General features: G+C 47.5%; 1 protein-coding gene across 3 annotated transcripts in view; it reads right to left on the bottom strand.

Annotated features, from left to right (window-relative positions):
- CASP9 (caspase 9) overlaps positions 1–14,812 on the bottom strand; it is a 30,265-nt gene that overhangs the window by 5,632 nt on the left and 9,821 nt on the right. Inside the window, exons 3-6 of one of the 3 annotated variants that reach the window (XM_060141373.1) lie at positions 10,408–10,442; positions 9,308–9,484; positions 8,790–8,879; positions 7,466–7,613 (exon numbers count right to left, since the gene is read on the bottom strand). In XM_060141373.1, coding sequence (XP_059997356.1) covers positions 7,466–7,613; positions 8,790–8,879; positions 9,308–9,484; positions 10,408–10,442 — 450 coding nt within the window. The remainder of the gene's footprint in view (positions 1–7,465; positions 7,614–8,789; positions 8,880–9,307; positions 9,485–10,407; positions 10,443–14,812) is intronic. The other 2 variants (XM_060141375.1, XM_060141374.1) reach the window with 2 other exon arrangements.

The raw sequence follows: 14,812 nt of genomic DNA, 5'->3' as shown, positions 1-14,812 counted from the left end.
GCCGCTGAGCCTGCACGTCCGGAGCCTGTGCTCTGCGACGGGAGAGGCCACAACAGTGAGAGGCCCTACCGCAAAAAAAAAAAAAAAAAAGTCACACTGGGACTTCCCTAGTGGTGCAGTGGTTGGGAATCCGCCTGCCAATGCAGGGGACATGGGTTCAATCCCTGGTCCGGGAAGATCCCACATGCTGTGGAGCAACTGAGCCCATGCGCCACAACTACTGAGCCCACGGGCCACAACTACTGAAGGCCACACACCTAGAGCCCGTGCTCTGCAACAAGAGAAGCCACCACAATGAGAAGACCGTGCATCGCAACAAAGAGTAGCCCCCGCTTGCCGCAACTAGAGAAAGCCCACACGCACCAACAAAAACCCAACGCAGCCATAAATAAATTAATTAAAACAGCATATAGATTAAAAAAAAAGTCACGTTATACAGCCTTATAAAGGAAGGAAATTCTGACACATTACAACATGGATGAATCCCGAGGACATTACGCTGAGTGAAATAAGCCGGTCACAGAAAGACAAATACTGCATGATTCTGCTTACATGAGGTGCCTCGAGTAACCCAATTCATAGAAACAGAAAACAGAATACTGGTTACTAGGGGCTGGAGGAACGGGGAATGGGGATTAGTGCTTAATGGGTACAGAGTTTCAGTTTAGCAAAATGAAAAGAGTTTTGGACATGGACGGTGGTGATGGCTGCACAACAGCGTGAATGTACTTAATACCCCTCCAGAGCTATACGCTTAAAACTGCTTCCCATGGTAAATGTTATGTGTATTTTATCACAAAGTTTTTAAATCAGAAAAAATTACCCCCCAAAAGGTCACAGAACAGTATATAACGTACGGCCTGTTTGGCATAGATATGATGGATAAATGGACAGGAGAGAAAGAGAGAAGTCTGGAAGGAAACACCAATTGTTAACAGTGGCTCTTCTGAAGAACAAGAATGGGAGTAGGGATGGGCCCAGGACTTTGACTTTTCACCTTTATACACCTCTGAGGACTTTGATTTTGTTTGTTTTTTAATGAGCATGAACTTTTTTTTTTAATAAATTTTTTTATTTATTTTTTTTTGGCTGCATTGGGTCTTCGTTGCTACGTACGGGCTTTCTCTAGTTGCAGCGAGCGGGGGCTACTCTTTTTTTTTTTTTTTTTTTTTTTTTTGCGGTACATGGGCCTCTCACTGTTGTGGCCTCTCCCACTGCGGAGCACAGGCTCCAGACGCGCAGGCTCAGCGGCCATGGCTCATGGGCCCAGTCGCTCCGCGGCATGTGGGATCCTCCCGGACCGGGGCACAAACCCGTGTCCCCTGCATCGGCAGGCGGACTCTCAACCACTGCGCCACCAGGGAAGCCCCAGTGGGGGCTACTCTTCGTTGCGCTGCACAGGCTTCTCACTGCGGTGGCTTCTCTTGTTGCACAGCACAGGCTCTAGGCTCATGGGCTTCAGTAGTTGTGGCACACGGGCTCAGTAGTTGTGGCTTGCAGGCTGTAGAGCGCAGGCTCAGTAGTTGTGGTACACGGGCTTAGTTGCTACGCGGCATGTGGGGTCTTCCCAGACCAGGGCTCGAACCCGTGTCCCCTGCACTGGCAGGCGGATTCTTAACCACTGCACCACCAGGGAAGCCCAGCATGAACTACTTTTGATCTCATGAGTTTACCGACCAATTATTATGCACTTTGATCATTTTGTCCTTGTTGATTTTTTTGTAACCATATTTGTGGCTTCTTCCTCAAACACACATTAAATCTCAACATTATGATTCAAAACAAAACAAAGCCTGGCCATGTTGGCAGCAGCCAAAGACAACCATGGCTAATGGTTTGCTGCACCTCCTTCCAATCTTTTGTGTTTTGTTTTTACCTGCTTATTTGCAGGTTCAACTAATCATGCTTTATTCCCTTATCAGGGCATCATGAGGATTTTCCTCAGGTTACGATAAAGGCTTCTTTAAAATCATGGTTTATGACACAGATGGCAGAGACACATACACACGGACTACCCCTGGGGTACAGAGCACCAACATGGGCACTGAGGAAGACAGAAAATAAGAAGATGAGGGAATTCCCTGGTGGACCAGCGGTTAGGACTCCACACTTCCACTGGCGAGGGCCCAGGTTCAATCCCCGGTTAGGGAATTTAAGATCTTGCAAGCCAAGCAGTGCAGCCAAAAAAAAAAAGAAGAAGATGGGATCCTGTCTGGGGAGCTAAACACCCAAACTGAAAAAACTCTGCCCTCAATTTACATTGAGACTTGGATTTTTTTTTTTTTTAATTTAAAAAAAGGACTTCCCTGGCATTCCAGTGGTTAAGACTCTGTGCTCCCAATGCAGAGAACACGGGTTCGATCCCTGGCTGGGGAACTAAGATCCTGCGTGCTGTGTGGAACGGCCAAATAGATAAAAATTTTTTAAAAACAAAAGATATAAAACTGATCTCTTTATTTTTTGGTAGGTATACAGTTGAGGCAACTGTCCACTATCTTACAGTGTCCCCTATTAAGACAACCCAGGGGAGAAAAACTGTCATTCTTGGCAATTCTGTCTTACGAATACCAAATAAGGTGGATCTTATTAGCGATTCTACCTCACCCTATCGTGCCTCAGCGGCTGGAAAGCACAAAGCCGATCTGCGGGCCACCTCTAGCAAGCACGCAGAACCTCACGAGATGCACTTCTAGATGCCAAACTTACTCCTCTTCTTTCCTTGCATTTCTATTTCCTCCTTATTTTCTTTTTCTCTGTATTTTGTTCTGCTACATCACTTGTACTTCCTTAAGTTACCTCAAACCCTTTTATGGAAACCAAAGAAGGCATTAAGTCATAGGTAATGGGATCCATGGAGATGTTTACACCCCTGACTCAGTAATTTCCTAAGGAAATAATTCAAGTGAAGCCAAAAGCCCTCAATACAAAGACATTGGTGGTCCTGTGAGCCAAAAATTGGATACCACCGAAATGGCCAACACTAGGGATTGGTTTAGTAAGTGAGTGCGTATCACTACAATGCAGGATTAGAAGCCATTTGAACAGTGACAGTGGAGACTGTGGAGACGTGGGGTGATGCTTCAGGGATAAGGTTCAATGAGAAATGCAGACCGCGCCCCTCGGCCAAGATCCAAAGGTAAAAGGCAAAATGAGGCTGCCATGTCGGGCTCGTAGGATTCTGGATGTTTCTTTCTTTAAGTTGCCATATTTTCTGTCTTTTCTGTTTTAAAACCCAAACTGCCCCAGAGCAGTGGCAGGCCTGGAAAACAGAGGGTTAGGAGTCAGAGCAGGACTCGGGCCACACACAGCTCAGCCACAGTCACTGGGGCAGTGACGCTGCAGGACATGTCCTGGGATGAGTTCCTCCAAAGCAGAGCTCACTGCGGAGTACAAAGTGTTACTTCAGAAAGGAAGCAGCTGAAAAGAGCTTCAGCAAAGACAGGCAGAGGGCCGAGGGGCCCGGGGTTCCGCAGGGGAGGGTTTCTGGAGCAGGCGGTCGTGACCCAGGCTCCCATGTGAGAAGGGAGAGCAATCCTGGTGGGAGAAACAGCACCTGTCACGCAGGTCTCTGGGCAGGAGAGCTGGAGGGTTTGTGTGGTTAGATCCACGGTGGGTAATAGCAAGGAGGGAGGGAGGTCACAGTTCACCCAGGGAAGCTGGGGTCCCATCCACAGGGGACAGAGACAGGACAAAGATGCTTCTGGAAACCCCATAATAATAACCCCAACATCTACTGATCGGACTTCCCTGGCGGTCCAGCGGTTAAGACTCCGTGCTTCCACTCCGAACCCGGCACGGGTTCAATCCCTGGTCGAGGAACTAAGATCCCATTTGCCGTGCAGTGTGGCCAATAAATAAATAAATAAATAAAACCTTTAAAAAAAAAATCTATTGACCTCTCACCCCATACAACTAAAGCTCAGAAAACTCGGTAATTTGTCTGTGGTCTCACACCTAAGGCGCAGGGGACCAGGACTCTGCGCCTCTCAACTACCCTGCTGCTTCCCAAGCCTGCCAAGGGGGCCTCTTAGATCTGTGAAAGCTGGACGCTGGCATAGCCGTCTCAGGTCACTGCTTCCGGTTGTTTGCTTGGTCGAGATTCTCGAATCTGTCCTAGGGGAAGTCGGACGGGGGAGGGGACCTGAGAGGGGAATCTGGGGCTGCCGCTGGGTCTGCGCGGGGAAGCAGGGTGCAGTGGGGGAGGGAGCGCTTCAGTGGGGGATGCCGTAGGAAGGGCCTAAGGAGACGGGTGGGGGCTGCCTGTGAAAATGGGACGATGGGATCTGAGAGGGGAGGATCGGGGTCAGAGGAAGAAGGGGTCAGACAGGGGATGCTGGCTGTGTCTCCATCCACGTGTCATCCTCCTACAAATCTGCTGGGAAGGCCTCGCCTATGGGTTATGCATTTAAGCCATTGCTTTCTTCCTAAGGAGGCTTATTGATTCAAAACTCCCTACGAGGAAGAATAACATCCCATAAGAATTCACAGTGGGAAGAGGAGCCGTTCCCTCAGCACATAAAATCCACAACCACTGTCGTACGTTATTCTTCCTTTCCAGCTTCTCAGCATGATCTCCAAAGTTCTGGAGGGGTCACCCCAAAATTTAGGCCACTCAGCTCTGGCTGAGTTCATCATGCTAACACTGAAGTTTCACACCAAAGTTACTGACTTTGAGGCACGCTCTTCCGTGTTGGTGCCCGCACTACCTCTTAACGAAGGGGCGGATGACATTTAGATTTTTTAATTGATTTAAATTGTAACAACAGTGAATCTTAAAATAGCAACACAAGAGTCACCAAAATCCAGGGCAGACATTCAGAGACCTGTAAACAACACGACACCAGTCACCAGACACCAAACAACTGTCACTGAAATTTGGGTATTTCTGTCCTCAGCTGATGGTGGCGCCACCATGTGGCAACAGCGTTAAACACAAGATCCCGCAGCAGGGAGCTAAGCAGAGACTGCCGCTCCGAAAGTGGCACCTTAATCACTGCGTTCCAGCTTTGGAATCCTGCTGTTGTCAGTGAATTGTTTGGTTTTGTTTTTAATGGCAGGAGTCCACATTACTTCAAACCATATTTTTGTATGGTTCTATTTCAAATTCAAACAGTTAGAATGCACATAAGATGCAAGCATACTGTGGGCTTTGTGCCAGGCTGGGGACCCAGCTGCAGGGCGGATGTGATTGGCTCTGCCCTCAGAGAGCTGACCAGGGGACGAGGCCATCTGAATGCAAGGAGAAAGTGCTAAGACAAGGGAAGAACGGGGGCTGCAGGAGCACAACAGCCGGCACGAACCCTGACTTTCTGCAAGGAAGGAGGTGTTCAGGGAAGGCTTCCTGGAAGCGGTGACAATAAGCTGTAACCAGAGGATGGATGATTAAGAGGTGGCCAGGAGACAAGGCAGAGGAATGGCACATAGAAAGCCTGAGGAGTAAGCCAGACCCTGGTGTCCAGGGAAGGCTGAGCAGCGCTGGGGTGGGCACAGCATGCCAGGCGGGGGAGGCGAAGAGGTCGGGCCCAGATCAAGGGCCCAGCGGCCCTGCTAAGGAGTCCAAAGAGTAACACCACAAAGATCCTCCTTCGCTGCTGAGAATGGACAGTGGGGTGGGCCCTGGCCCAGAAGACGGGCTATCTTCCCCAGAAAGCTGGCACCCCAGCTCACCCTTCAGTCTGTTCTTCCTTTGATTCACAAGAGAAAGAGGGACCACGCACTTCTGAGTAAGAACATCACTTGACCACACATTCTGGATCATAAGAAGAAAGACAAGTTACAAAGGATTTCAACCCAAGAACAGCAGCCTCTCCATCTACCTGTCATCATCACTCTGAGATAACTGCACTGGTGACAGGGGTGGGGCTCTTATGTGACACTGAGTCCTCTGGGGTCAGCAGGAGGAGGGAGGCCATGTTTCCAGTTAGGAAAATGAACCAGGCAATGTGTTAAGTGTGTTAAGAGACACACTAGGGCTTCCCTGGTGGTGCAGTGGTTAAGAATCCGCCTGCCAATGCAGGGGATACAGGTTCGTGCCCTGGTCCAGGAAGATCCCACATGCCGCGGAGCAACTAAAGCCCGTGCACCCCAACTACTGTGCCTGAGCTCTAGAGCCCAAGAGCCACAACTACTGAGCCCGTGTTCCACAACTACTGAAGCCCGCGTGCCTAGAGCCCGTGCCCCACAACAAGAGAAGCCACAGCAATGAGAAGCCTGCGCACCGCAATGAAGAGTAGCTCCCTCTCGCCGCAACTAGAGAAAGCCCACACACAGCGACAAAGACCCAACGCAGCCAAAAATAAATAAACAAATAAATAAATAATAAATTTATTTTAAAAAAAAAGAGCCACACTGATTAGTATGTGAGAGATATAACACTAAGAGCCAGGCTCTGTTGCTATCCCTATTTGCCAAGACTTCTAGAGATTAACTGGCCCGTGGCTGTGCAGGGAGTAGCTAACGCAGGATTTAACCCAGTGTTCTCCATCACTCGTGGCCAAGTTATAGGCCTGGGTCATGATAGTGACTTAACACAGTTCCCGTCAAATTATAAGTTCCAGGGGACAGAGACCCCACCTCTGCATCTCTACAGCCTGGTGTATACAGCCGGTGGTCAATAAACTTACTGGATGAATCATATGACCAGAGCCTGCCCTCCTAGACAATCTCTCCCATGACTCCCCCGCCAATGTGGAATAGTATGGGACAAATCACCGTGTGCAGAAGAATATGCCTCAGGTGCCCACGTTACAGGTCACTGGTGTGCACACTTGGCATGCAAGCTGACAGCTCTATGGTATAACAATGCCCGCTTCTCTGGCAGATCAGGCCAAGGGACAAGGAAGTGATATGCCTTTCAGACATCCCTGCCCCTGGAGATGCCATCATGTCCCATAATCCAGGACACATAATGTTGTTCTCTCTTCCCTCTTTTTTTATTTTATAAGAAAACCCGGTAACGTTGAAGTAGGGCTCAGGTTTAAAATCAGGACATAGAGCAAAACTACAATCTAAATAATCCTTAAAAATTACTGAATCCCCAGAACCTAAGCCTTTGGGAATTCCAGTAGTTAATTCAGCAATGGCCTCCCTTTCTCTGCGAAAGGGGGAAGGGAGTCTGGTTGATGGAGGTCAGGGGAATGATGATAAGGAAAATGAAAGAGGTTTTCTCTCTCCTCTGCATTGTTTGTTTTTGCCACGTCTCTGGGGTTGAAGTGGCCACATCTGAATGATCCCCGATGCTATGGCACTGTGGGATGCAAGACGCGAACCTCTAAAGGCTGGACAGAGCTGAAGCTACTCCAGCGAGGTGGAGGCGCCACATTCGGAGAGCAGTGACCATGTTTGGGACGCCCCCGGCTGCCTGGATCAACCCCCGGGACATCGAGAGGAGCGATGGAGAAGGAAGTAGGCGGTGGCTGCTTCCCCACTAGACTCACAGGGGCAGGGAGGCTGAGGACCGGCCTACCTCCGCCACAGGCCTGGATGAAGAAGAGCTTGGGCTTCCCTCCCAAGCTGGGGCAGCCAGTTCCATTGAAGATGTTCACAATTCTCTCGACAGACACGGGATATCCATCCATGCCATAAACAGCGCCCGGGAACTGGAGGTGGCTAGCCTAGAAAACCATGAATCCTGGTGACAAACCCAAGAAGTCAGGGTAGGAATCCAACAGCCTGTTCAGAGGCTTTGTGGGGGCCAAGCATTTAGAAGGTCCCACCCAGGGGCACAAGGCTGAGTTACAGCAGGTCGGTTCCGGGCAGCCCCTTGTCCACCTCTACTGCAGGGGTCTGAAACTCACATGCCTATAAGCACCAGAGAGCCTAACTCGAGGACACTGGGCAGCTACCTCCAGATCGGCTGCTCTCAAAGTGTGGTCCCTGAAGCAGCAGCATCAACATCACCTGGGAACTTGTAAGACATACAAATTCCTGGGCCCCACCCAGACTTCCTAAATCAGAATCCCTTGTAGTGGGACCAGCAGTCTGGTCCTTCAGGCACCTCTCTTGCAGTGAAACGTTGAGAACTGCTATTCTAGACGAATTCATCTCAAACTTTATGTGCACAGGGATCTCGTTAAGGTGCAGGCTCTGAATGAGGGTCCGCATTCTCGAGAGCTGCCAGGTGATGCCCAGGCTGCCGGTCTAGGAACCACACTGTGAATGAAAGAACCAAACGGGCAGCCCCTGCCCTGCCAAAGGCCAGAGCTTCGCTCCATGAGGATGCTGGCCTGAGAAGGTCAGACCTTTGGGGCTTTTCAAGAGAAGCCGGAAATCCTGATATTTGTGCTAAAGCTGCCAGTTTTGAAAACACTGTGCAACCCATAGGGGTTGTTACCTCTGTTCTGTCCAACCCCTCAACTCAAAAGATGGGGAAACTGAGGCCCAGGAAGGGGGAGGGGTGTGGCCACAATGACCCAACACATTAGTGGCCAAGCCCAGAGTGGGTCCCAGTGTCCCGACTCCCAGCCAGCAGCAAACGGCCCGGAACAACACCAAGCAGGACCGAGGCAGGAACTGGGAGCTCTTATGAGCTGAGCCCAGCTCTGAACAAAATCCAGCTTGTCTTTTCCTGCCTCTCCCAGACAGCTTCTCCAAGGGACACCGTGCCACCCAGGAGGAGCATCAACCCCTCAGAGGGCAAATGGCTCCCGAGAAAACAACAAGAGGTGGACAGGGCCCCGCGGCTCTTCCTACAGGGCCAGGGTGTCTTGGTCACAGGAAAGGATGGGGCTCTGCACAGCCTCTCAGGGCAGCCTTCCCAGGCACCTGCCCAAGGAGGTGAGGTCGCCTACCTGACAGCCATGAGAGAGGATGACCACCACGCAGCAGTCCAGAGCACTGTGGTCCCGCCGCGCCAGCTCCACCAAAGCCTGGACCATTTGCTACAAGAGAGGGCTGAAGGTGAGCCAGACCGCTGAGGGATCAGGTCCTTGTCCCAGGCCTGCCCCCTCCTCCCAGGGCCAATAGTGAAGTAATGACAGTCACAGCAATCACAATAGCCACCATCCTTGGGGAAGGGATGCTGGGCTAGGCACTCTTTATTTACTCCTACAATGACCCTAGGAGGTGAGCATGGTTCTCGCTGTCTAGACAAAGAAGCTAAGGCTTGGGAGTCACACAGGGAGTGGGAGAGCCAGTCCTCAACCCGGGTCTCTGAGTCTGAAGCTTGCACTGGTAACCACTGAACCATACTGCCTCTCACAGTCCTACAGACCGAAGGGCTCATCTTGGGGAGTCATTTGTTTCCAGGGTCCCTCGTGGGACACTACCCCGCCCGCCCCCCATCTCTCTCTGTGCACAGGGACCATACCTTGGCAGTCAGGTTACACTTCACCTCCACCACGAAATGCAGCAAGCGGAAGCGTTGCTGCATCCTCTCACAGTCAATACTGGAGCCCGTGCGGGTCCCGAGCCCCGACTCGTGGCAGAAGTTCACATTGTTGATAATGAGACAGTGTCCACAGGGGTCTGCGTTCAGGACGTATGCCTGCCCAAGCACGGGGACCAACGTAAACCAGGGTCTCGTTGCACTCCTCGGGAGAGAAGGCGACCCCCTGGCTTTCACTCATGGGGTAGACAGTTTAGAGAGATGGGACAGAGCATGCAGTCTGCCTCCCTCTGAAGGAGGGGTCTGGGATCTACACCCAGCATTCCAGACTGCGAAGCAGACTAGGGTGCGCACTAGCTGTGTGACAGATGAACAGCTAAACGTGGGACCAAAGATTAGCTCCCAGCGCAGTATTCAGGGATAGGAGCTGCTAGCTTAGAAATCCAACTCCCCTAGACATTCACCCCAAAAGGCCCTAGAGGTCGCCCAGTCCAGGGCAGCACCTGAGAATCGTGTGGTCAGATCTGCCAGCAGACGCTCACCCGGGCCACCCTCGGAGAGTCTGAGGCCACTTCCTCCAGAGGTTCAACGTTTCCCTAGTAATTCTCTCTCACAGCAGCCTGTTCTTTTTGCTTATGGTACTTAACAGTATTTATACTTATATATTTCTTTGTGTGACTAGCCTCTGCTAGGCTGGTGGCTCCATGAGGGCTAGAAACTCGAGTGGTCTGTTCCCAGGTGTCCTAGCACGAAGCCCAGGGCTGACACACAGGAGGCACACGATAAATGCTGTGACTAAGACAGAGACTGACTTGGTCCGGGGAGGCTGCTGCAGCCGATCCTGATGCCCACCCCTCGTCAGATCTAAACTTCACAGACGAGGAAAGAGCAGAGTTAGACTATCTGCCGCAGGAAGAGCTGCACCAGGGCCAGGGTGCTGTAGAAGGCCTGGGACTGGGACCCTCTCTCCAGCTGGGTTGAGTTCCCTGGGCTCCTGACACAGCTGCAGGAAGGATCTGGGAAGTGGAGAGCCGAAGAACCCAAAGCCAACACAACTGGCCCCGAATCACATGAAGACTCACCAAGTCAGCATTTCCCTTGGCTCTGTCCTGAGCACCTGGAGAGAGAGAAAGAAGGAAAATGTGAATGTCGGGGTCCAACAGGGGAAGGGCAAGGGACACTGTGAGGACAGCTCCCACAGAAGCACAGAGAAGCAGGAACTCAGGAACCCTCAGGAACTGCTGGTGAGAGCCAAGTGGCACAGCCACCTTGGGGAACTGCTTAGAAGTTTCCAATAAAGTTAAACACACACCTACTCTCTGACCAGCAACTCCACTCCCAGGTATATATATACCCAAGAGAAATGAGCACAATGGGCACAAAAAGACTTGCCTGTGAATGATCACCGAAGACTTATTCATAATCCCCAAACCAGAAACAACCGAAACGTCCATCAACAAGTTGATGGGGGGACTTCCCTGGTGGTCCAGTGGGTAAGACTCCATACTACCAATGCAGGGGGCCCGGGTTCAATCCCTGTTCGGGGAAGTAGATACTGCATGCATGCCACAACTAAGAAGTCCACGTGCCGCAACTAAGAAGCCTGTGTGCCACAACTAAAGATCCTGCATGCCGCAACGAAGATCCTGTGTGCCACAACTAAGACCCGGCACAGCCAAAATTAATTAATTAATTAATTAATTAATTTAAAATGCTAAGTAAGTACTAGGGATGTAATGTACAACATGATAAAGATGATTAATGCTGCTGTATGTCACAAATAAAAGTTGTTAAAAGACTAAAAAATAAAAAAAAACAAATTGATGGGTAAGCAAACTGTGATACAGCCATACAAAGGGATACCACAGAGCCTAAAAAGGAATGAGTTACATGCCAACACCATGGATAACCGCAAAAACCCAGACCAAGTAAAAAAAAGCCAGCAGAGTATATATGGTGTGATTCCATTTATGTGAAATTCTAGAACAGAAAGACATAAGGAAGCTCCAGGTCTGCTCCCTCTCTGTGGAATCCATGGAGCCCAGCATACAGTAGGTCCTCAGGAAATAGTTGAAGAATGAATAAATAAGTAAAGATGGTCATTTTTCCTTCAGTATCAAAAGAGTTTTCATTTCAACTAGCAAGAAGTCAACTGGCCACCAGCCTACAAGGTTACAGGACTTTTTCTTTTTTAAACAAATAGAACACATTGACCATCTCCAAGTCACACTGGAGACTATTCTCATGATCCAACTATGGTGCCATTCATTGCTCAGAGTGGGCCTGGACCTTGTTGGGAACTATTCTTTTGCCAGTTTAAAAGTCATGCCAGGGGCTTCCCTGGTGGCGCAGTGGTTGAGAGTCCGCCTGCCGATGCAGGGGACACGGGTTCGTGCCCCGGTCCGGAAAGGTCCCACATGCCGCGGAGCGGCTGGGCCCGTGAGCCATGGCCACTGAGCCTGCGCGTCCGGAGCCTGTGCTCCGCAACGGGAGAGGCCACAACAGTGAGAGGCCCGCGTACCACAAAAAAAAATAATAATAATAAAAAAATAAAAGTCATGCCAGAAATGCATTTACATTCCATCTTTTAAATTAGAAATGGTTTTACCTAGCCTGAAGACTCCTATTAGGCCACAGACTTAAATCTTTAACAACTGCTCATTTCCAAAATTCCACTGCACCCCAAAAATATACCATTATCTACAACTGAAAAATGTATTCATTTCCTGAATTAGCAGTAATGATCCCTAAAGTGAGAGAGTAACATCATCAAAATAGCAGAATAAGAGTTTTCTACCACCTTCCTCCTCCCAAAGAACACCAATTTTCACAATCACCCACAGACAAGAGTGCCTTTGTGGAAGTCCAGGAGTCCAGCAGAGAAGTTCCAGTACACGATTGGTGCAAAAATCCAATTATATAGGACACATTGAAGAGTAAAGACTGGAGGAGGTTACACCTTCTTCAAATGCAAAGACAGCGACATAAGACTTTGAAGAACATGAAAAATCAAGGAAACAAGATTCCACCAAAAGAATACAATAGTTTTCCACAGTAACTGACCCCAAAGAAATGGAAATCTATGATTTGCCCAATAAAGAATTCAAAATTGTTTTAAGGAAGCTCAGTGAGCTATAAGAAAAGACAGAAAGGCAATTCAACAAAATCAAGAAACCTATACACAAACAAAATGAGGAGTTTAACAGAGAGATGAAAATCTTAAACACATACACACACAAAAACTGTGGCTCAGAAAAATACAATGAATGAAATGAACTATGCAACAGAAAGCATCAACATCAGACGTGACCAAGCAGAAGAAAGAATCTGTATAGAAGACAAGTCATTTGAAATTACCCATTCAGAAGAAAACATAGGAAAAAAAATGAAATAGAATGAAGTAAGCCTATGTATGTAAAGCCTGTAGGATATCATTCAAAGAAACAATCTATGCATTATTGGAGTCTCAGAAGAAGAGAGGGACAAAGGGACAGAAAGCTTATTTAAAGAAATAATGGCTTAGAACTTCCCAAATATGGGGAGGGATTTGGAAATCCAAGTTCAAGAAGCTCACAGATCCCCAAACAATTTCAACCCAAAAAGATCTTCTCCAAGACACATTACAATAAAACTGTCTAAAATCAAAGACAGAGAGAGAATTTTAAAAGCAACAAAAGAAAAAAATTCCTCACATACGAGGGAACCACCTTACAGCTATCAGCAGACTTCTCAGCAGAAACCTTGCTGGCAAGAAGAGAATGGGATGATATATGCAATGTGCTCAAAGAAAAAAATTGCCTGCCAAGAATACTTTACCCAGCCAAGCTGTCCTTCAGGAATGGAAAGACTTTTCCAGGCAAACAAAAGCTGAGGGAGTTCATCACTGCTAGACCTGCCTTACAAGAAATGCAGAAAGAAAGTCTTCAGGCTGAAATGAAAGATGCTAATTAGTAACGTGGAAACACATGAAAATATAGAACACACTGGTACCTAGTCAAAATCAGATACTCTAATACTGTGGTGGTGGAGTGTTAATCACTTAACTCTAGTATAAAGGTTAAAGGACAAAAATATATATAACTATTGCTATAATAATTTGTTAATGGATACACAATATAAAAGATATAAATTGTGACATCAAAAACATAAAATTGGGATCGACAGATTCAATGCAACCCCTATCAAAATCCCAACAACATTTTTCACAGAAATAGAAAATAATCCTAAAATTTATATGGAACCACAAAAGACCCCAAACAGCTAAAGCAATCTTGAGAAAAAAGAGCAAACCTGGAGGTATCACATTCCCTGATTTAAAATTATACTACAAAGCTATAGTAATCAAAACAGCATGGTATTGACAGAAAAACACACAGATCAATGGACCAGAACTGAGAGCCAAGAAATAAACCCACATATATATGGACAATTAATTTATGACAAAGGAGCAAAGAACATACAATTGAGAAAGGAGAGTCTCCTCAATAAATAGTGTTGAGAAAACTGGATATTCACATGCAAAAGAATAAAATTGGACCCCTACACACCATTCACAAAAATCACTCAAAATGGATTAAAGACTTAAATGTGAGACCTGAAACCATAAAACTCCTTGAAGAAAACACAAGACCTTAACACTAGTCTTGGCAACGATTTTTTGGGATATGACACCAAATTACAAGCAACAAAAGCAAAAATCAACAAGCGGAACTACATCAAACTACAAAGCTTCTACACAGCAGAAGAAAAAATCAACAAAATGAAAAGGCAACCTACAAAAGGGGAGAAAATATTTGCAAACTGTATATCTGATAAGGATCGATATCCAAAATATATTAAAAACTCATATAACTCAATAGCAAAAAACCCAAATAATCCAGTTAAAAAATAGGCAGAGGAACTGAATAGACATTTTTCCAAAGAAGACATACAAATGGCCAACAGGTACGTGAAAGTTGCTCAACATCACTAATCAGAGAAATGCAAATCAAAACCACAGTGAGATATACCTCATAGCTGTTAGAATGGCTATTTAAAAAGACAAGAGATAACAAATGTTGGCAAGGATGTGGAGAAAAGGGACTCCTTGTGCACTGTTAGTGGAAATGTATATTGGTACAGCCACTATGGAAAACAGTATGGAGGTTCCTCAGAAAATCAAAAATAGTAATACTATATGATCCAGCAATTCCACTTCTGGGTATATATCCAAAATAAATGAAACCAGGATCTTGAAGAGCTATCTGCACCCTCATGTTCACTGCAGCATTATTCACAATAGGCAAGACATGGAAACAACCCAAGTGTCCCCAGAAGGATGAATGGATAAAAAATGTGGTATATATACAATGGAATATTATTAGGCCACAAAAAAGAAGGAAATTCTGCCTCTTGCGATAACATGGATGGACCCTGAGGGCATTATGCTAAATGAAATAAGTCAAACAGAGAAAGACAAATACTATATGATCTCACTTACATGTGGAA

This window comes from Lagenorhynchus albirostris, chromosome 2, assembly GCF_949774975.1.
Source record: "Lagenorhynchus albirostris chromosome 2, mLagAlb1.1, whole genome shotgun sequence".
Lineage (NCBI taxonomy): Eukaryota > Metazoa > Chordata > Mammalia > Artiodactyla > Delphinidae > Lagenorhynchus > Lagenorhynchus albirostris.
This window is presented reverse-complemented; position numbering and strand designations above follow the sequence as displayed.